Source organism: Gymnoscopelus microlampas (genome assembly GCF_963454915.1).
Source record: "Gymnoscopelus microlampas genome assembly, chromosome: 8".
NCBI classification, from domain to species: Eukaryota; Metazoa; Chordata; class Actinopteri; order Myctophiformes; family Myctophidae; genus Gymnoscopelus; species Gymnoscopelus microlampas.
The window spans coordinates 426,304-449,546 of record NC_139945.1 but is presented as its reverse complement, the minus strand read 5'-3'; the positions used below and the strand labels follow the sequence as shown (position 1 = coordinate 449,546).

At 38.7% G+C, this 23,243-nt stretch overlaps 1 protein-coding gene across 5 annotated transcripts in view; it reads left to right on the top strand.

The window, feature by feature from the left end:
* LOC311049959 (actin, cytoplasmic 1-like) overlaps positions 1-22,755 on the top strand; it is a 54,646-nt gene extending 31,891 nt beyond the window's left edge. For 2 of the 5 annotated variants that reach the window (XM_084063918.1, XM_084063919.1), the window contains 5 exons: positions 7,381-7,496; positions 9,715-9,961; positions 10,307-10,487; positions 22,324-22,466; positions 22,674-22,755. In XM_084063918.1, the coding sequence (XP_083920044.1) occupies positions 9,718-9,961; positions 10,307-10,487; positions 22,324-22,399 (501 nt within the window). In that variant the 5' untranslated portion in view covers positions 7,381-7,496; positions 9,715-9,717 and the 3' untranslated portion in view covers positions 22,400-22,466; positions 22,674-22,755. Of the gene's footprint in view, positions 1-226; positions 340-7,358; positions 7,497-9,714; positions 9,962-10,306; positions 10,488-22,323; positions 22,467-22,673 lie in introns of those variants that run through there. The other 3 variants (XM_084063921.1, XM_084063920.1, XM_084063922.1) reach the window with 3 other exon arrangements.
* The last annotated feature ends 488 nt before the right edge of the window (positions 22,756-23,243 follow it).

Below are 23,243 nucleotides of genomic sequence, written 5' to 3'. Positions count from 1 at the left end.
GTTTGTGTTGTTTAATGTCGTGTTCATTTTATTTTGCTTGCATTTCTCTTTTGTCGTTCTTTTTATATATAAAGCCCTTTGTGCTGCATGTGATGTCATGAAAGATGCTTCCTGTATACAAATAAACTTTATTATTATTATTTCCACAGACGAGTCGGGCGATGAGGATCCACCAGCCACTACCAGCCGCTAACACAGCAGATGAAGAAACAACCATCTGTACCCGGAGGAGAGACAGTTAGACCACACCACTCCCAGGTCCTACAACACATGAGCTCTGAGGTATACAACCTTATCAACTTGTCCAGTGGGGGTCTGGACCCAACTAATGATTTAGTGGTGAGCTTGTAGATCTGCTATTTTCACAATGTTTATCTGTGGAACCGAGTCAAACTAAATATAATGCCTCAACTCCTACAATTCCAAGTGCTTGTCAGGGTGGGGGGTCTCCAGTTCAAATATGAGTATTTGGGGGGGTCCACATATATCGTGTCCTGAAACAGTGTGTGAACCCTTGGAGTACACTAGAGGGTTCTCTCCTATCTAAAGGTTTATCATGTGTTTGGTTCTCCACAGAGAACTCATTTAACAAGGAGAAGTGAACTGTTGAAGTGTGTGAGGTCAGTGAACCTGAAGGTCTGTGGATGTTGTCCAGAGACTGAAGTTCCTTTGTCTCACCTGCTTAAAACCCAGGAAAGCATATTTGTCATTTTAGATTTGAGCTAAAAAAAACATTATTTTATACTTTGGCTTTTCAAAAAATTGCAAATATACAAGCTCATAGCATGAGCTTGTAGATCGCCGATTCTTGAAAAGTGGTTAAAGTTTGTGCAGATTTTGTTTTTTAAAGTGAATATTTTTAACTGTAATCTTTGCTTCTGGGGGTCCCTGGCACAACATATTTTGAGACTCCTTTGAATGGAGACCCCACTGTGAATGGGTCTTTATTTGACCAGAGCCTTAAGTGAGTCCTTTATCTCTCAAGATGAGTTTAACTTTATGTTCTTTAGCTTTATCCTGGTCAATCACTAGCATTTACAAGTTATTACAACTGAACAAAGTGTGTGTCTTTAGGAAAGTCTTCAATAGTAATGAAACATCAGTAGAAAAGTGATCCAGAGTTAATTAATAACAAAGTGATCATTGTGTAAGAGAGTCTCTTTACATCCTGTTCACTGCTAGAGATTAAACTATAATAAATATGTTGTTTGTTCATAAAGTCTTAATCTATGATCAGTGAAACATTATGAAAGATCTGTTTACTAAACAATGAACGCAATAATATGTAGAATTAGTATGTTTATATTTGATCATTAACTGTTCTATATACAGCCATCTAGTTGGAGAAATCACTTCAGTCACACTGACAACCTGGTCCATTATATGTTGTTAGACTGCCATCTAGTGACCAAACACAGTAAAGACCTAAGTACCTTATGCACATTGAACTAGACATGTAGAGAATGTAGACATAATATAATATACACTTTAATGATATTAAAGTGTATATTATATAGAGGAGAGACATTTACATTGTGTTCATATAGAGGAGAGACATTTACATTGTGTTCATATAGAGATGAGACATTTACATTGTGTTCATATAGAGATGAGACATTTACATTGTGTTCATATAGAGGAGAGACATTTACATTGTGTTCATATAGAGGAGAGACATTTACATTGTGTTCATATAGAGGTGAGACATTTACATTGTGTTCATATAGAGGAGAGACATTTACATTGTGTTCATATAGAGGAGAGACATTTACATTGTGTTCATATAGAGATGAGACATTTACATTGTGTTCATATAGAGGAGAGACATTTACATTGTGTTCATATAGAGATGAGACATTTACATTGTGTTCATATAGAGGAGAGACATTTACATTGTGTTCATATAGAGATGAGACATTTACATTGTGTTCATATAGAGATGAGACATTTACATTGTGTTCATATAGAGATGAGACATTTACATTGTGTTCATATAGAGATGAGACATTTACATTGTGTTCATATAGAGATGAGACATTTACATTGTGTTCATATAGAGGAGAGACATTTACATTGTGTTCATATAGAGATGAGACATTTACATTGTGTTCATATAGAGGAGAGACATTTACATTGTGTTCATATAGAGATGAGACATTTACATTGTGTTCATATAGAGGAGAGACATTTACATTGTGTTCATATAGAGATGAGACATTTACATTGTGTTCATATAGAGGAGAGACATTTACATTGTGTTCATATAGAGATGAGACATTTACATTGTGTTCATATAGAGGAGAGACATTTACATTGTGTTCATATAGAGATGAGACATTTACATTGTGTTCATATAGAGGAGAGACATTTACATTGTGTTCATATAGAGATGAGACATTTACATTGTGTTCATATAGAGGAGAGACATTTACATTGTGTTCATATAGAGGAGAGACATTTACATTGTGTTCATATAGAGATGAGACATTTACATTGTGTTCATATAGAGGAGAGACATTTACATTGTGTTCATATAGAGGAGAGACATTTACATTGTGTTCATATAGAGGAGAGACATTTACATTGTGTTCATATAGAGGAGAGACATTTACATTGTGTTCATATAGAGGAGAGACATTTACATTGTGTTCATATAGAGGAGAGACATTTACATTGTGTTCATATAGAGGAGAGACATTTACATTGTGTTCATATAGAGATGAGACATTTACATTGTGTTCATATAGAGGAGAGACATTTACATTGTGTTCATATAGAGATGAGACATTTACATTGTGTTCATATAGAGATGAGACATTTACATTGTGTTCATATAGAGGAGAGACATTTACATTGTGTTCATATAGAGGAGAGACATTTACATTGTGTTCATATAGAGATGAGACATTTACATTGTGTTCATATAGAGATGAGACATTTACATTGTGTTCATATAGAGATGAGACATTTACATTGTGTTCATATAGAGGAGAGACATTTACATTGTGTTCATATAGAGATGAGACATTTACATTGTGTTCATATAGAGATGAGACATTTACATTGTGTTCATATAGAGATGAGACATTTACATTGTGTTCATATAGAGATGAGACATTTACATTGTGTTCATATAGAGATGAGACATTTACATTGTGTTCATATAGAGATGAGACATTTACATTGTGTTCATATAGAGATGAGACATTTACATTGTGTTCATATAGAGGAGAGACATTTACATTGTGTTCATATAGAGGAGAGACATTTACATTGTGTTCATATAGAGATGAGACATTTACATTGTGTTCATATAGAGATGAGACATTTACATTGTGTTCATATAGAGGAGAGACATTTACATTGTGTTCATATAGAGGAGAGACATTTACATTGTGTTCATATAGAGGAGAGACATTTACATTGTGTTCATATAGAGATGAGACATTTACATTGTGTTCATATAGAGATGAGACATTTACATTGTGTTCATATAGAGATGAGACATTTACATTGTGTTCATATAGAGGAGAGACATTTACATTGTGTTCATATAGAGATGAGACATTTACATTGTGTTCATATAGAGATGAGACATTTACATTGTGTTCATATAGAGGAGAGACATTTACATTGTGTTCATATAGAGATGAGACATTTACATTGTGTTCATATAGAGGAGAGACATTTACATTGTGTTCATATAGAGATGAGACATTTACATTGTGTTCATATAGAGATGAGACATTTACATTGTGTTCATATAGAGATGAGACATTTACATTGTGTTCATATAGAGATGAGACATTTACATTGTGTTCATATAGAGGAGAGACATTTACATTGTGTTCATATAGAGATGAGACATTTACATTGTGTTCATATAGAGATGAGACATTTACATTGTGTTCATATAGAGATGAGACATTTACATTGTGTTCATATAGAGATGAGACATTTACATTGTGTTCATATAGAGGAGAGACATTTACATTGTGTTCATATAGAGATGAGACATTTACATTGTGTTCATATAGAGGAGAGACATTTACATTGTGTTCATATAGAGATGAGACATTTACATTGTGTTCATATAGAGATGAGACATTTACATTGTGTTCATATAGAGATGAGACATTTACATTGTGTTCATATAGAGGAGAGACATTTACATTGTGTTCATATAGAGGAGAGACATTTACATTGTGTTCATATAGAGATGAGACATTTACATTGTGTTCATATAGAGATGAGACATTTACATTGTGTTCATATAGAGATGAGACATTTACATTGTGTTCATATAGAGATGAGACATTTACATTGTGTTCATATAGAGATGAGACATTTACATTGTGTTCATATAGAGATGAGACATTTACATTGTGTTCATATAGAGATGAGACATTTACATTGTGTTCATATAGAGGAGAGACATTTACATTGTGTTCATATAGAGATGAGACATTTACATTGTGTTCATATAGAGGAGAGACATTTACATTGTGTTCATATAGAGGAGAGACATTTACATTGTGTTCATATAGAGATGAGACATTTACATTGTGTTCATATAGAGGAGAGACATTTACATTGTGTTCATATAGAGATGAGACATTTACATTGTGTTCATATAGAGGAGAGACATTTACATTGTGTTCATATAGAGGAGAGACATTTACATTGTGTTCATATAGAGGAGAGACATTTACATTGTGTTCATATAGAGGAGAGACATTTACATTGTGTTCATATAGAGATGAGACATTTACATTGTGTTCATATAGAGGAGAGACATTTACATTGTGTTCATATAGAGATGAGACATTTACATTGTGTTCATATAGAGGAGAGACATTTACATTGTGTTCATATAGAGATGAGACATTTACATTGTGTTCATATAGAGGAGAGACATTTACATTGTGTTCATATAGAGGAGAGACATTTACATTGTGTTCATATAGAGATGAGACATTTACATTGTGTTCATATAGAGGAGAGACATTTACATTGTGTTCATATAGAGATGAGACATTTACATTGTGTTCATATAGAGGAGAGACATTTACATTGTGTTCATATAGAGGAGAGACATTTACATTGTGTTCATATAGAGATGAGACATTTACATTGTGTTCATATAGAGATGAGACATTTACATTGTGTTCATATAGAGATGAGACATTTACATTGTGTTCATATAGAGATGAGACATTTACATTGTGTTCATATAGAGGAGAGACATTTACATTGTGTTCATATAGAGGAGAGACATTTACATTGTGTTCATATAGAGATGAGACATTTACATTGTGTTCATATAGAGGAGAGACATTTACATTGTGTTCATATAGAGGAGAGACATTTACATTGTGTTCATATAGAGGAGAGACATTTACATTGTGTTCATATAGAGGAGAGACATTTACATTGTGTTCATATAGAGATGAGACATTTACATTGTGTTCATATAGAGGAGAGACATTTACATTGTGTTCATATAGAGATGAGACATTTACATTGTGTTCATATAGAGATGAGACATTTACATTGTGTTCATATAGAGATGAGACATTTACATTGTGTTCATATAGAGGAGAGACATTTACATTGTGTTCATATAGAGATGAGACATTTACATTGTGTTCATATAGAGATGAGACATTTACATTGTGTTCATATAGAGATGAGAGACATTTACATTGTGTTCATATAGAGGAGAGACATTTACATTGTGTTCATATAGAGATGAGACATTTACATTGTGTTCATATAGAGGAGAGACATTTACATTGTGTTCATATAGAGGAGAGACATTTACATTGTGTTCATATAGAGATGAGACATTTACATTGTGTTCATATAGAGGAGAGACATTTACATTGTGTTCATATAGAGATGAGACATTTACATTGTGTTCATATAGAGGAGAGACATTTACATTGTGTTCATATAGAGGAGAGACATTTACATTGTGTTCATATAGAGGAGAGACATTTACATTGTGTTCATATAGAGGAGAGACATTTACATTGTGTTCATATAGAGATGAGACATTTACATTGTGTTCATATAGAGGAGAGACATTTACATTGTGTTCATATAGAGGAGAGACATTTACATTGTGTTCATATAGAGGAGAGACATTTACATTGTGTTCATATAGAGGAGAGACATTTACATTGTGTTCATATAGAGATGAGACATTTACATTGTGTTCATATAGAGGAGAGACATTTACATTGTGTTCATATAGAGATGAGACATTTACATTGTGTTCATATAGAGGAGAGACATTTACATTGTGTTCATATAGAGATGAGACATTTACATTGTGTTCATATAGAGATGAGACATTTACATTGTGTTCATATAGAGGAGAGACATTTACATTGTGTTCATATAGAGGAGAGACATTTACATTGTGTTCATATAGAGGAGAGACATTTACATTGTGTTCATATAGAGATGAGACATTTACATTGTGTTCATATAGAGATGAGACATTTACATTGTGTTCATATAGAGATGAGACATTTACATTGTGTTCATATAGAGGAGAGACATTTACATTGTGTTCATATAGAGATGAGACATTTACATTGTGTTCATATAGAGATGAGACATTTACATTGTGTTCATATAGAGATGAGACATTTACATTGTGTTCATATAGAGATGAGACATTTACATTGTGTTCATATAGAGATGAGACATTTACATTGTGTTCATATAGAGATGAGACATTTACATTGTGTTCATATAGAGATGAGACATTTACATTGTGTTCATATAGAGGAGAGACATTTACATTGTGTTCATATAGAGGAGAGACATTTACATTGTGTTCATATAGAGATGAGACATTTACATTGTGTTCATATAGAGATGAGACATTTACATTGTGTTCATATAGAGATGAGACATTTACATTGTGTTCATATAGAGATGAGACATTTACATTGTGTTCATATAGAGATGAGACATTTACATTGTGTTCATATAGAGGAGAGACATTTACATTGTGTTCATATAGAGGAGAGACATTTACATTGTGTTCATATAGAGGAGAGACATTTACATTGTGTTCATATAGAGATGAGACATTTACATTGTGTTCATATAGAGATGAGACATTTACATTGTGTTCATATAGAGATGAGACATTTACATTGTGTTCATATAGAGATGAGACATTTACATTGTGTTCATATAGAGGAGAGACATTTACATTGTGTTCATATAGAGGAGAGACATTGTAATAGTGACAGAGCTGTCATTCAGGGTAACCAGACAGTCATTCAGTTTAATGTTAATATTTATATATGTCCTCTCTCTCTCCTCATCTCATGCAGGACGTTCTGTCTGGACCTTCAGGTTCCGTTGAAACAGTCCAGATCCAGAGATATTTGAGTCCTGGACTGCCTCCAGCACCGTCCTGTCTGCAGTGACAACGCTTTGTCCTCTGAACGTCTGAACCTATAGAATACCAGGTAAACAATGAACCTAGCATCTGTCTCCTAGGATACCAGGTAAACAATGAACCTAGCATCTGTCTCCTAGGATACCAGGTAAACAATGAACCTAGCATCTGTCTGCTAGGAGACCAGGTAAACAATGAACCTAGCATCTGTCTCCTAGGATACCAGGTAAACAATGAACCTAGCATCTGTCTCCTAGGATACCAGGTAAACAATGAACCTAGCATCTGTCTCCTAGGATACCAGGTAAACAATGAACCTAGCATCTGTCTCCTAGGATACCAGGTAAACAATGAACCTAGCATCTGTCTCCTAGGATACCAGGTAAACAATGAACCTAGCATCTGTCTCCTAGGATACCAGGTAAACAATGAACCTAGCATCTGTCTCCTAGGATACCAGGTAAACAATGAACCTAGCATCTGTCTCCTAGGATACCAGGTAAACAATGAACCTAGCATCTGTCTCCTAGGATACCAGGTAAACAATGAACCTAGCATCTGTCTCCTAGGATACCAGGTAAACAGTGAACCTAGTATCTGTCTCCTAGGATACCAGGTAAAGAGTGAACCTAGTATCTGTCTCCTAGGATACCAGGTAAACAATGAACCTAGCATCTGTCTCCTAGGATACCAGGTAAACAATGAACCTAGCATCTGTCTCCTAGGATACCAGGTAAACAATGAACCTAGCATCTGTCTCCTAGGATACCAGGTAAACAATGAACCTAGCATCTGTCTCCTAGGATACCAGGTAAACAATGAACCTAGCATCTGTCTCCTAGGATACCAGGTAAACAGTGAACCTAGTATCTGTCTCCTAGGATACCAGGTAAAGAGTGAACCTAGTATCTGTCTCCTAGGATACCAGGTAAACAGTGAACCTAGTATCTGTCTCCTAGGATACCAGGTAAACAATGAACCTAGCATCTGTCTCCTAGGATACCAGGTAAACAATGAACCTAGCATGTGATGTGTCTCAGCAACATGCTCTCTATCACTGCCTTTGGTCCATAAAGCACTCAGGTTGTTCTTCATACTGATAGATTTATTACACTCTTACTGGAAAACAATCCAGCAACATTAAACTGTACAAAACAAAGCATAAACAATACACACACACACACACACACACACACACACACACACACACACACACACACACACACACACACACACACACAAATAATGATACATTAAAGCATAAACAACATGAATGTAATGAAAACACACACACACACACACACACACCTCACTGACTGCACATACATCTCCTTTACAAATAGAACTTTATACGTGTAAATAAATGAACCTTGCCAACATGTGGCTTCACTTATTAGATCTCAACACTTTGACCTCTTTACTTGTTGAGCACAACATTTAAAACAATGACTTTCAGACACGTTTTCCTTCTCCCACCCTGACATGTCCTGTGTGGAATGTTTTGAATTTGACCTTTTTCTTCCTCTTTGCATCCTCACCTCTTCAAGCTTGTAGATCTGCTATTTTTGGAAAATGTTTGAAAGTGCAAAATCTTTCAGTATGTACATGATTATGACAATTATGCAAAAATATTTACGACTATCAAATAATTGCACTTGTCGCAGGCCTAGTCTAGTTCCTCAACCTGTCCTCTTTTCCTCCTGCTTGCCACTCTCTAGGTCTCCTCTTTCCTCAGCTGATCTTTTCTTCTTTAATGGAAGCTTCAGGTTTACTTAGACTGTAGTAAAGGATTGGTTGGAGCATGGGCAGATATGGGTCATGTTTGATAAGCCACTCGCTTAGATGTTGCTTGGTAACTAACTGCACCAGCGTTGTGTAACAAGGGTTGTAGTAGTGGGGAGAGAATTGATGTGAAACTACTAAAATCAGTTAAATATGAACCAAGGGTACTTTACTGTAATGTTCTGGCATGACGTGTGTTGTGTTCTAAACCGTGAACGAGCTGAAAGTGCTGTGATTGTGACCTGTTACTAGCAGTGGTTCTCAAAGTGGGGTCCAGGGTCCAAATCTGACCTTCTTTGCTTTTCTTAAAATGTAGTAATCTTGAGTTATTGACATTTCTTTCACTTTTTGAAAATCTTTAGAATTGTACTCGACAGAAATGGGATATTACTTTGTGACCCATGAAAAATGTATCCACGGCCCCAACATGGGTCGTGGCAATATTCATTCTTTGTGATAACAGAAGTGACTCATCATCTAACCCACCCAACCCTCTCTTCATTCAGATCATGTTCGAGACCTTCAACACCCCCGCCATGTACGTGGCCATCCAGGCCGCGCTGTCCCTGTACGCCTCTGGTCGTACCACCGGTATCGTCATGGACTCCGGTGACGGCGTGACCCACACTGTGCCCATCTACGAGGGCTACGCTCTGCCCCATGCCATCCTCAGGTTAGACCTGGCTGTACGGGACCTCACAGACTACCTCATGAAGATCCTCACCGAGAGGGGCTACAGCTTCACCACCACAGGTTGGCAAAAACACCTTGAAACCAGCCAAACTCCTCAGCCACACATTGAAACCAGCTAGAGAAGGCTTTTAGTGTTATATTGTTGCTAGAGGTGTAAAACCCCTCAACATCCTGTCGGCGCTTTACACCACAAGCACACTTAAACCACTTAATCCCTTTAGACTTGGTAAACAGGACATGAGCTGGCTCTGTACTTTCTACACAAAATCTCTTGGGCAAAAATAGCTATAGATCTGCTATTTGTGTTCCCCCACAATATGCATGCTGGGATTCCAAGTTGTTAAAGAATATGAATTATATATTGCCTTCTGTGAACTAATCTCATTCTCCTCTTCTGCCCAACAGCTGAGCGTGAGATCGTGCGTGACATCAAGGAGAAACTGTGCTACGTTGCACTGGACTTTGAGCAGGAAATGGGCACCGCGTCCTCGTCTTCCTCCCTGGAGAAGAGCTATGAGCTGCCCGACGGACAGGTCATCACCATCGGCAACGAGAGGTTCCGTTGCCCAGAGGCCCTCTTCCAGCGGTGAGTCAGTCATTTCAGTCATTTGGATTCCATAGCAGCCAGCATGTCTTCTATGGAAGCATGTTGGGCAGCGAAAATAGCCGATCTACAAGCTCTCTATGTGTCTTGTAGAAGTCTGATTTCTTTGCCTGGTTGGCAGTATGTAAAACGGCAGGAACAATATTACTAAACATCATAATTGTATTGACTCATTTTAACACTGTTTCACAGTCTCATAATAATAGGGTTTGGCCATACATATTTTCAGTCGTGAGCTTTTATTTTGCTTTAATCTATGTTTACATGAAATGTTATCACTCAATTAGTTGTCACGCTGTCCAGTTAACACATTTGGTTCCATTTGTACACTCTCTTAGGATTTTATAGTATAGATTGTGGTCCCAGAGATAATTTGTTTTATCAAATGGGGGTCTGTGGTGTAATGCATATCAAACTGGGGGTCCTTGAAATTAAAACTAAAAGGTTTGAGAACCGCTGTGACAGGGGATACTGTGCAAATATTCCAAAACGTTCACTTCATTAACGTTTTTAAATAGCCGATCTACAAGCTTGTAGATCGGCTATTTTCAACCAGGTGATGAAAGGAGTGGCTAAAATGTGTAACATGGATTATAGGCCAAATGCTACAGCAGAGGAAATGGTGAGAAATGAAATGAGTGATTGACTGTTTTAGACAATATGCATCTTGATTCTAACCAAATGACTGTATCTGAGATCTTCTTTTTATGTCTAGGCTCCTATGCTCTTGTTTAGTGTACATGATAGAGCAGTGGTTCTCAAACAGAGGGTGTACAAGTGGAACCCATTTGGTTCCATTTTTACACTCTTAGAGTTAGGATTTTAAAGTATAGGTTGCTGTCCCAGAGGTAGAAAATGTTCAAATAGGGGTCCTTGAAATGAAAAGGTTTGAGAACCACTGTGATAGAGGATACTATGCGTTCATATTATTGTCTCCGCCAGGCCGAAAGGCATGGCGAGAGAGTATGTTTTGCATCCTGTGTGTGTGTGTGTGTGTGTGTGTGTGTGTGTGTGTGTGTGTGTGTGTGTGTGTGTGTGTGTGTGTGTGTGTGTGTGTGTGTGTGTGTGTGTGTGTGTGTGTGTGTGTGTGTGTGTGTGTGTGTGTGTGTGTGTGTGTGTGTGTGTGTGTGTAGTTGGCTGTACAAGGAGGCCACGGTGCAGGAGGTGGATGTTCTGGCAGCAGAAGAAGAAGAAGGCTGGTGGGTGTGGTGCTTATGGACGCTACAGGAAGCTGTTCCCTCACAGATAACTATGGACACACTTACTGTACAGTAATGCTGGCGTTCCCAGTGGCGTGCACAGACATTTTGAGGGGCAGGTGCTCAAGTAAATTATTAAGGTATTACTATACCTCTTTGCCAAAAATAGCCGATCTAGATCTGCTATTTTTGGCTAAAGTTCTCCTCAGAAAAGGGATGCTAGGTTTCGAGTGGTTATGGTAAAAAGAAAAATCACATCACATAAAGATTTGGCGGACCCCCTGTAGTAACTCTGAGGACCCCCTAGGGGTCCCGGACCCCCTGTTGAAGACCCCTGCAAACTGAAAAAAATAATAATAATAATAATATTTTTTTCAAAAGGGCACTTCTGGTCAAGAGGGCAAAGGGCAGGTGCTCTAGCACCACCTAGAGTCTATCTGTGCACGTCCCTGGGCGTTCCCCCAAAAAGATAATCATACCCCCCCCCCCACCCTGACAAGCACTTAGAATTTTATTTTTCCGACTACCACAGATAGATATTGTGAAAATAGCCGATCTACAAGCTCACAATGTTCAAGAAAAATGTCTCTTTCTTTGGTCATATTTTTGGCCAATGTTCTTGACCATTTCTATAGTACAGTTTGTTGATTCATTTCGTATTTATTTATTATTTTCATTTTAGAGGTATTAAAAATGTCTTAAAAGTCCTTACATTTTGGAACTCTGGAGATGTACAGATACCCTGTGTACACTTATATACTGTATGTTGGTTTGTTTACTGTTGAGTGAGAAAACAATGTTGGACATTAAGGTTAATCATCTGGGGACTCCACTAAGAATCATTTCGGTCCAAAACTGTCACTTTTCAGGGAATGGGAAAAAAGGACCTTTTTCCTTATGGTTCCAATGTAGTTGGTTCAATATTCATAAAATCCACAGACACATTTAACCACTTTCAACCTGGCCTTTCCAATGTTTAGAATGTCACTATAGGCCAACGTTTTCAAAAAGTAAAGAAAATAAATATATAGAAAAAGTGCTCCTCAGAGCACAGGTCTCCGCCAGGTCAGGTATGTTATTGTGGCCTCCTGGTGGCGCTATAACAGGCCAATATGAAAAGGGTGCCATTTATTCTTAGGTCGTTCACGGCAATCAGACACTGCATTCATGATATGATGCATTTTGTTACAAAAATGTGTTTTGCTAAATTACACCTGCTGGTGGCGCTATAACAGGCCAATGTGAAAAGGGTGGCATTTCTTCCTCGGCCTAGTGGGTATATGAGTGTGAAATGTATGCGCTATGAGCTTGTAGATCTGCTATTTTTGAAAAATCGTGAACATTTGTGCAAATCTTTGAATGTATATATATGTTTTTTTTAAGCAAACATTTGTAACTCAAATCTTTGCTTCTGGGGGGGGGGGTCCTTTGAACAACATATTTTGAGATGGGGGTCCTTGGCAAAATACATATACATTTTGGGGGTCCTTGACATGAAAAGGTTTGAGAACCACTGACATTGTTTTTCACAAAAACATTTAGAAGACATTTTATAGAAAAAAAAGAAAAAGAAGAAAAAAATATTGTAAATAATCTTGGGCTTCCAGTCTTTTTTTATGATTATTTTTCATAATTGTACAACTAATAAATGCCACAATTAGAAGGATTGCTTATTGTGACTCTTTATTTATCAGTGTTGTGTCAACTGTTGCCATTGGAATTAATCACTTTCAACCTGTTGTCCCTATTTTTGGACATGCCTTTATATAGGTGAGAATATTCACTATTTTCTGTTTAAGAAAGTAGGTAACTGATATATTGTACTTTTACCTTAGCGCTAGGTATACTCTTAGTTGCTTGTTTTAGAAGAGAATGCACTTAAGACTTCTGGTGATTAGTAGTTTCCTTGCCTACCTATGTTGAATGCACTTATTGTAAGTCTATGCATTTATAATAGGTGAGATTATTCACTATTTAGTGTGGTTGCCCTAACAGGGCAACCAGACTATAGTACTCTACCCACTTTATTCCACTTCTAGATAAACTTTATTTTGCCGCGCTAATCCTCCCACAGTTTTTTCCCCCAATTTTGTGCCATATGTCAAAATGACCGGTCTCACCGGGAATCGCGTGCGTGTATTTTGCTAAGAGATTGGTTATATAGTTTAATTGATATTATTGATTTATTAGTGCATTCAATTTCTACATCCACTTTAATGGAAAAGTGAAAAAACTCAAATTCAAGTATTTTTTTCTCAGAAACCGTAAGGGCTAGAGTTTCAAGACGTGGAGGGGTGGTTCGTGATTTAGTTCGAAATTATTAAAAAAAGAATTACACCAGTCGGCCTCATGGTGGCGCTATAACAACCCCCTGTACGTTTTGGCCTATAACTGTTGAACCGTAGGTCGTAGAATAAAAATCATGTTTTCCCTAGATTCCTTGGGTCATGACGCAACTCCCCATATATGCCACGCCCATTTGCGTCAGGATAGATTTTCCGCCATTTTGAATTTTCTTCAAAAAACACTTTTAGCTCCTCCTCCCACATATTGTGTCCAAATCTCACAAAAAAAAAACGGTACACATGATCTCTGGACCCATGCGATGAACATCTCCAAGCGGAATTTTGATAGTCCATACCGTTCGTCCGTAATTGGCTTCCAAAGTTAGCAGGAGGGGCCTGTTTGACAAAAAAAATCCTTAAATCACGAACGAAGCGTCCGGTCAATCCCAAATTTGAATCACATGTCAAGGGTGGTTCACTCAACAAATCCCCAAAAGCATTTCCACTTTGATCCATAGGGGGCGCCACAAATGCGCACAATGTAACCGTTTGATGCAAAAACATGATTTTTAGGCACTCCTTTAGACTTTGGAAGTCATTCTTAGCCAATCAGGATGGAATATGAAAAATCTGATATACATGTATCGTTTAATGTCTATAGAGATACTTCGTACCAATTTGCGGGATGTTTGGATCAAATCTGTAGGAGTACTGTCATGAAAATGGTTTTGCAAAAAGCGGCCTCCTGGTGGCGCTATAACAGGCCTATGTGAACATTTTCCTAATTCAGGTGCCCAGTTGACCAGATGCCCACATGTCCCAAGTGCCCAGTTCCCAGTTGTCCAGGTGCCCACATTTCTCTAGTGCCCACGTGTCCCTAATACCCTCATGTCCCTAGTGCCAAGATGGTTTTGGTGCCCAGTTATCCCTAGTCCCTAATGTGACATTCTGCCTAATTGCTACTTTTACTTCTGGTACTTTAAGTATATTTTGATGCCGATACTTTTGTACTTTTACTCAAGTAAATTTTCATTACCAGACTTGTAACAGAGTGTTTCTACAATTGCAGTATATTGATATCATTGATTAATTGATATTCATTGTTAAATAAATATTACAATGTATGTCTATTATTATTATTATTATTATTATTATTATTATTATGTAATATTATTATTAGTATTATTATTATTTAATAGTATTATTATTATTATTATTGTAATTATTATTATTATGTAATATTATTATTAGTATTATTATTATTTAATATTATTATTATTAGTATTATTATTATTGCTGTTATATATTTCGCTAACTTCTCTGTAACTTTTAAATGAGTGAAATGACGTTTGCATTGAAAACAAATGTATTTATTTTTGGTTAATACTTCAATGTCTTTTTGTTTGTTCTATGAAAACAAATACGGAAATGGTTTACCTGCGTGCGTGTTTGTGTGTGCACGTCATAGAGTTGTTTGGGTGCGTGCGCATGTGCGTGTGTGTGTGTGTGTGTGTGTGTGTGTGTGTGTGTGTGTGTGTGGGGGGGAGGGGGGGCGGGTCTTGTGTCGTGTTTGTGTGTGCACGTCATAGAGTTGTTTGGGTGCGTGCGCGTGTGTGTGTGTGTGTGTGTGTGTGTGTGTGTGTGTGTGTGTGTGTGTGTGTGTGTGTGTGTGTGTGTGTGTGTGTGTGTGTGTGTGTGTGTGTGTGTGTGTGTGTGTGTGTGTGTGTGTGTGTGTGTGTGTGTGTGTGTGTGTGTGTGTGTGTGTGTGTGTGTGTGTGTGTGTGTGTGTGTGTGTGTGTGTGTGTGTGTGTGTGTGTGTGTGGGCGGGGGTGGCTGTGCTTGCGTACATGCGCGAGAGGGAATTCCCGGGCATGCCCTCTCGCATGTACGCATGTCTGCTTGTCTGACCAATCACAGCCCTTGCGGATTTTGTCCCTCCCCCTTAAAGCCACCCGTTCTGCCTCATCTTCACTTTTCAAGTATGCGTGTGGATACTAGGTCGCTCTGAACGGCGCCTCCGAACGATGATAGATTACTGTTGGAAACTGTTCTACTTGATTTCGCTTCATATTATATCACTGATCTACTTTCATTTCGTCGTCTTTTGTCTGAGGTGAGTAATATTACTTATAGTAATATAATATACTTTTTTCCCCCGCCTTTTTTGGAGTAATATTACTTTTATATACTTTTTTTCCTGCCTGTTTTGGACCATACGTCTACATGAACGTTCAGATTTCAAACACAGTTTGTACCCCAGGGCCACGGATGTTATAATTATGTACGGGCCCTCAAAAGTAGCCGTATCTTCCGTATTGTTCAATAAAAACGCATCTTAATCCAATCGGTGGCCATTTGCTCATAGTTGGGGCACACTATCAGAGTGCAGTACACCTACCAACCGATGGGTAATGCAGTTGAACGCACGGCGGACATGCTGAGAAAATGGCCACCGATCGGATTAAAATGCTTTTTATTGAACAATACTGAATATAAGGTTACTTCTGATGGCTCGAACAGAATTGTCACATCCGTGGCCATGAGGTAAGAACTTTATATTTGAAATTTGAACGTTTATGTACATGTACGGGCCTTAAATGAATTAAGTACAATCGCCAGGTTAGGTTTGTTTCAGGCTACTGTTACGTGTGTGTGTGTGTGTGTGTGTGTGTGTGTGTGTGTGTGTGTGTGTGTGTGTGTGTGTGTGTGTGTGTGTGTGTGTGTGTGTGTGTGTGTGTGTGTGTGTGTGTGTGTGTGTGTGTGTGTGTGTGTGTGTGTGTGTGTGTTGTGGCTGCTCTCAGCGCAGTCCAGAGTCCAGTGTTGCCAAATCTGTAATTATAAGCGACTTTGGGCTTCCGTTTTTTTTTCTGTAAAGTAGCTTGTAAATATTGGTGGCCCATGGCATGAAAATGTTTTAAAATCACTGCTCTCAACATTAGACAATAAAGTTTGACTGACCTGCCCCCTATTTGCTTATTTGGGGCTTCTTTGTATAGTCTTGCTGCTTATTTCTTTCGCTAGATCTGGCAACACCGACTGACGCTAATGTTTAGCGGCTAGCTGGCTCCGTCGTGTTGTCTGTGATCATGGTTATAATATATAGTCTGTTATCCATGATCTGTGGCTGCTATCAACAGTCCTGGCTGGATCGGTGGATAGATCTGTCTGTTACAGTAAGAGATCCATCTAAAAGTACCACACACTGACTGTGACCGCAAGTTAGAAACTCACAAAGTGTGTCTAAGAGGCACAGCTGTTTACAATGCGATGCTAATCTGTGCTGTGGTTTTCAACCTTTTTTTGCGTCAAGGACCCCCAAATTGACACACATTAGCCCAGGGACCCCCGTTTGAAAAGTTATGCCAGGGACCCCCAATAAGAGACGATTTTTACGGCTCTAGCAGTGATTCTCAACCATTTCAATTTCAAGGACCCCCAGTTTAACATGCATACAGACTACAGACCCACATTTAATGGCATTTCTATCTCTGGGACCCCAATTTTTTATTATAAAATCAATGTTAATTTAACTCTGAGAGTGTACAAATGGGGGTCCATTTGGTTCCATTTGTTACACTCTCAGAGTTACAGACCCAAAAGGGTCCATTTGGTTCCTATCTATCATTTAGCTGGGGACCCCCTGGAACTCCCTCAAGGACCACTGGTGGTCCCCGGACCACTGGTTGAAAACCACTGGTTTACACGCAACACACTCTCGCATCGAAGCAGCATGCATTTGTGTTGAAAATATAGCCACTGCATGATTCTTTTAGATAGGCTCTTATCTAAAATCATCTAAGAAAATAGCAGATCCACAAGCTCACAACGCCTCACAATATTTATATGTGGAACTAGCTGTAGAATACAACTCTCGTAGACGTATTTATTTATGATTCTGACGTTTTCAATCTACGAGAGTTGTAGGGTTCACGCCCCATGGAGACCTGGACTTTCTGCACTATGTCCCTCAGATACTCAAAACGTGTCCAAATTGAAAATAAAGGTGCTTACCCCCATGCCCCAAATGTTAACTGTCTCTACTGGGTAGTAGTTTAATGTAATAATCCATATATTTCAATAAAGAAGTGCTTTAATGCCGTCTGTGGCCGATTCTGTCGGAAGTTCCCAATGGGCGGTAGTGACGGGTAGTGAGGGGGCGCATCCGGTGAAACCCGGAATTACACTCAATGTAAACAGGAAGTAAACGAGGGTGAAAAAATGGCGTTCGGCCACAAACGGCATTAAAACACTTCTTTATTGATAGATATGGATTATTACATTAAACTACTACCCCGTAGAAGTAGTTAACATTTGGGGCTTTGAGGTAAGCACCTTTTATTTTCAATTTGTACACGTTTTGAGTATCTGCAGGGCATAGTGCAGAAAGTGCAGGTCTCCATGGGGCGTGAACCCTACAACTCTCGTAGATTGAAGACGTCAGAATCGTAAATACGTCTACGAGGGTTGTATTCTACAGCTACTGTGGAACCAAGTCAAACTAAACGTAATGCCACAACCCCTGTAGTGCTTCTCAGGTGGGGGGGGGGGAGGGGGCAGTTAAAATATTATTATTTTGGGGGATCCCCGGTTCAAATATTATTTTGGCGGCCCCCCAGTAAAAATATGATTATTTTGGGGGGGTCGCAGCCTGAAAAGGTTGAGAACCCAGTGTATTAGGATATAATGTACTCACACACACTTTCTTTTACACATAGTTTAAAATTTGCCACATTTTGTTTAATGTTCAGATAATTTGAATGTAGCTATAAGTATAACCCTTGGAGATAAACCCTAACCCTAACCCACAATACAAGGTCTACTAAACTACCTAACCTAACCTTACCTAAACCCTAACCCACAATACAAGGTCTACTAAACTACCTAACCTAACCTTACCTAAACCCTAACCCTAACCCACAATACAAGGTCTACTAAACTACCTAACCTAACCTTACTTAAACCCTAACCCTAACCCACAATACAAGGTCTACTAAACTACCTAACCTAACCTTACCTAAACCCTAACCCACAATACAAGGTCTACTAAACTACCTAACCTAACCTTACCTAAACCCTAACCCACAATACAAGGTCTACTAAACTACCTAACCTAACCTTACCTAAACCCTAACCCTAACCCACAATACAAGGTCTACTAAACTACCTAACCTAACCTTACCTAAACCCTAACCCACAATACAAGGTCTACTAAACTACCTAACCTAACCTTACTTAAACCCTAACCCACAATACAAGGTCTACTAAACCAGTGGTTCTCAAACTTTTTCATGTCAAGGACCCCCAAATTGACATTTATTAGCCCGCGGACCCCCATTTGAAAAGATATGCCAAGGACCCCCATACGAGAAGATTTTTACGGCTCTAGCAGTGATTTTCAACCATTTTAATTTCTTGGACCCCCAGTTTGACATGCGTTATGCTACGGACCCCCATTTAATGGCATTTCTATCTCTGGGACCCCAATTTATATTGTAAAAATCAATGTTAATTTAACTCTGAGAGTGTACAAAGTCTCTGCCAACTTGTGTAGTGATGGACGGCGTCGGGGACCAGGCGTGTGTTTCCAAACCTAACATTTCTTAGTTCTGTGCCTTGTAGAATAACAAGTGTATAACCTAGTTTAACCATGCAGTCAAATGGCCAATGGTTCACTCCTGGCCCTTGCAAATGGAAACGGTCATTGTTTTCCTGTTTTTTTTAATTATTGTGATTTATTGCATTTGTATGCTGTCTATTAGTCAAAGCATCTGTGGACTAGTGACTCCTCAGTAAAATGTAAAATGGAATGTCACAGTTTTAAGTAAACCAATACTAAGAATCTTTGAATGGGATTGTGTGTTAATAGTGATGTTTTGTTTGTTTTTTCATGATCAAAATTTTGATTTGCAAATTCTTATCGGTTAATCAATTCATTTTTTGTGTGTATTTACGATTAGAGGTTGGGTGTTCACTAATGTCTATGGTAAGTTTACGGTAACTTTTGATTGAAAAATAAGGCCCTGCTACAAATAATAACTTCTCTAGCTGTGGTCTTTTGGAGCAGTAAGGATGAAGTCATTAGTAGACACAATTTCGGGTTTTATCGTATTTGTTGGCTGTTCACTTCATCTAATGCCATCTGCAAACTCACAACACCTTGCATCGCCTATTTTCGCCACTAAATAGGCAATTTATGAAATATTGGAACATAATGGTCTGAGACTAAAGAACCCTACCTCCCCCTTCGCCCCTTGCAGGAGGAAACAAACAGCAGACCACGGCGAAAGCGGATGAGATGAAGGCGGCGGAGATATCCAAGCCAACGCCACCCTCCATGGCTGCCCCAGAGACCAAGAATGATATCTCTGATTGGCTGTCTGCGGCGGCGCTAGCTGCACTGCAGAACGACGTGCAGCCTGTTGGACACGACTACGTTGAAGAGGTATTCTGACAGTTTACTTGGGTGTTGCTTGCCAAAAATAACTGATCTACATGCTAACACGTCGCATCACGACACATTGTTAGCTTGTAGATCAGTTATTTTTGTGAGTAGGCCTATAAATTATTTTGTTAAATTGTCCTTTTTTTTTTAGTAAGGCAAAAAAGTGTGCACAACTGCAGCAGCCCAAATAGGGAGTGTTTTTTGTTTAACAAACCCCACTGGCCATGAACCAGAGGGGAAGGCCAGTGCTGTGGATGTGGGGCTGTAATCGTTCTATATTGCACTCCATCAAACACAAGTATAAAAGAGTTAAAATGAAGACTGGCTCTGAGTCTGCCGTACAATTGTATTTTTACGGCGTTGCTCGGCCATACCCTACCTGTCTACGAGAGGGTCTGTGTGTCACAAACCACAGGACCGATCAGTGCTAAACTTTGCATGCACGCTACACAGAATTAACTCCACATTGGAGCCATGCTGTTGGATCCTATAAGACATTGGTTCTCAAAGTGGGGTCCGGGGACCCCTAGGGGTACTTGAGGGGGTTCCAGGGGGTCCCCAGCTAAATGATGGACAGGAACCAAATGGACCCTTATGGGTCTGTAACTCTGAGAGTGTACAAATGGAACCAAATGGACCCTAACGGGTCCATTTGGTTCCATTTGTACACTCTCAGAGTTAAATTAACATTGATTTTACAATATGAATTGGGGTCCCAGAGGTATAAATGCCATTAAATGGGGGTCCGTAGCCTAATGCATGTCAAACTGGGGGTCCTTGAAATTAAAATGGTTGAGAATCACTGCTAGAGAGCCATAAAAACCTTCTCTTATTGGGGTCCCTGGCTTATCTTTTCAAATGGGGGTCCGTGGGGTAATAAGTGTCAATTTGGGGGTCCTTGACATGAAAAAGTTTGAGAACCACTTAGAGTTGTCCCGATCAGGTTTTTTTGCCCTCGAGTCCGAGTCCAAGACCTTTAATTTTGAGTATCTGCCGATACCGAGTCCCGATCCGATACTTTCATTTTTTTTAAATATTTTTAAATTATTATTTATTATTATTTATTTAAATTATTTTTATATATGTATAATTTATTTTTTAGCAATAAAAGACAATATGTCTCAAAACACTGGCTGACAGTTGAATTATTGCCAAGAAAAGAAATGTTAATTAAAGAAATGAAGACAAATACCGAATCTCTGAACATTGGCTTGCAGTTATTTGGGGGGTCCTTGACATGAAAAATTGAGAACCACTGTCATATGCAACAACATGCTGGGTGTACAGTACAAGGCACAATCCATTTTATTTAGGATAGAGTGATTCAATGTCTTCAGTAGGGCTGTCAATCTTCCTCATATGATTGAATTTTCTGTGGCTATTTTAATCCATTTTTATGACACATTAATACAAATTAAATCAATTGCACAACAGATTTATCAATAAGCTTGTGCAATCTTGTTTTGTCTTCAGTTGCCAAGAAATGTGAAATTCCTAGTACCTCAGACTTAAAAGTCTATGATGACTTGAACACTGAAGTTGACGAGGAGGCGTTTCAGTTTTTTATAAAGAAACCAGACCTTGGTGTGTTGGAGATTTGTTCACCCCAAGACCCAAATCCTGAAGGTGAGTTCTGTTGCTTATCAACATGGAGCCTTATAGCCTCATCCATACTGTCCTGGCTAACCTAAAATGTCACACAGGTATATTTTTGTACTTTGAAAGGATCTTTGTTTCTATATGCCCAATGTAAGTAAAAGAGAGAAAGTGTCTGAGGAAGAACTTTGTTGGTGTGTGGATCCTTCCGTATCTAATGTGAGCTTTTTACATTACACTTGCCACAAACATTCCTCTCTTGCTAATCACACTTGTTATGTCAACATTATTGCTAGATTCAGTGAGCCCCTCTGCAAGCAATTCCATTGCCAGCAGCAGCAGCTCCTTTCTCTGCTCTGGTGCGAACAATGACGGGGACTCGGATGACACCATCAGTCCTGCTCCAAGAAACAGAGCTGACCTGACTCGTCTCGCTCAGGTAAGCGTTGCTTTTTTTTTGGGGGGGGGGGGGGGGGGGGGGGGGGGGGGGGGGCGGTCATTGTTTACATTTTTGTCACCTTAAATATACTTGGCCACCAAATGTAGTGGCCTGTAGGACCAGTGCTTTAAAATATTACTGTCTATCCCTGTGTTTCCCCTCCCTTTTTTTTTTACTTCCACTTAAATGGTTGAAAAAATTCTGAAGGACACACCTGGCGGAGAGAGGATCATTACCGAGTATACTCGGACAAAAAGCCTAACGGATTCCAGAAGACGCGACATGGTGAAGATATTGGTTCTACACATGGCAAGTGAACATGGGTATGTTGTCATCTAAAAATTATGCACCCAATACACAATTTTGGTTGTACTTGGTGCAGGCCAAAATCCTCCTTTTTGCAGAAGGCAGCGGCACAGCAATACTTTTGTTTGGATCTCATGCGTGTGTGTGTGTGTGTGTGTGTGTGTGTGTGTGTGTGTGTGTGTGTGTGTGTGTGTGTGTGTGTGTGTGTGTGTGTGTGTGTGTGTGTGTGTGTGTGTGTGTGTGTGTGTGTACTGTAGGACGAGTGCTTCAAGGTGTGTTAAAGAGGACTATGCAAAGGGCATCACTGCCTTATTCCCATACCTGGCCGATCCCCAGGGAAATTTGGGCTATGTAAGTACATAAAACACCAGTCTAACGCACATTTACACATGCTCATTAAAACCAAATGACACTTTTCCCCCCCCTTTTCTTCTTGTGTTTTAGGAACAGTATTACAGTCCAGTAGATGGG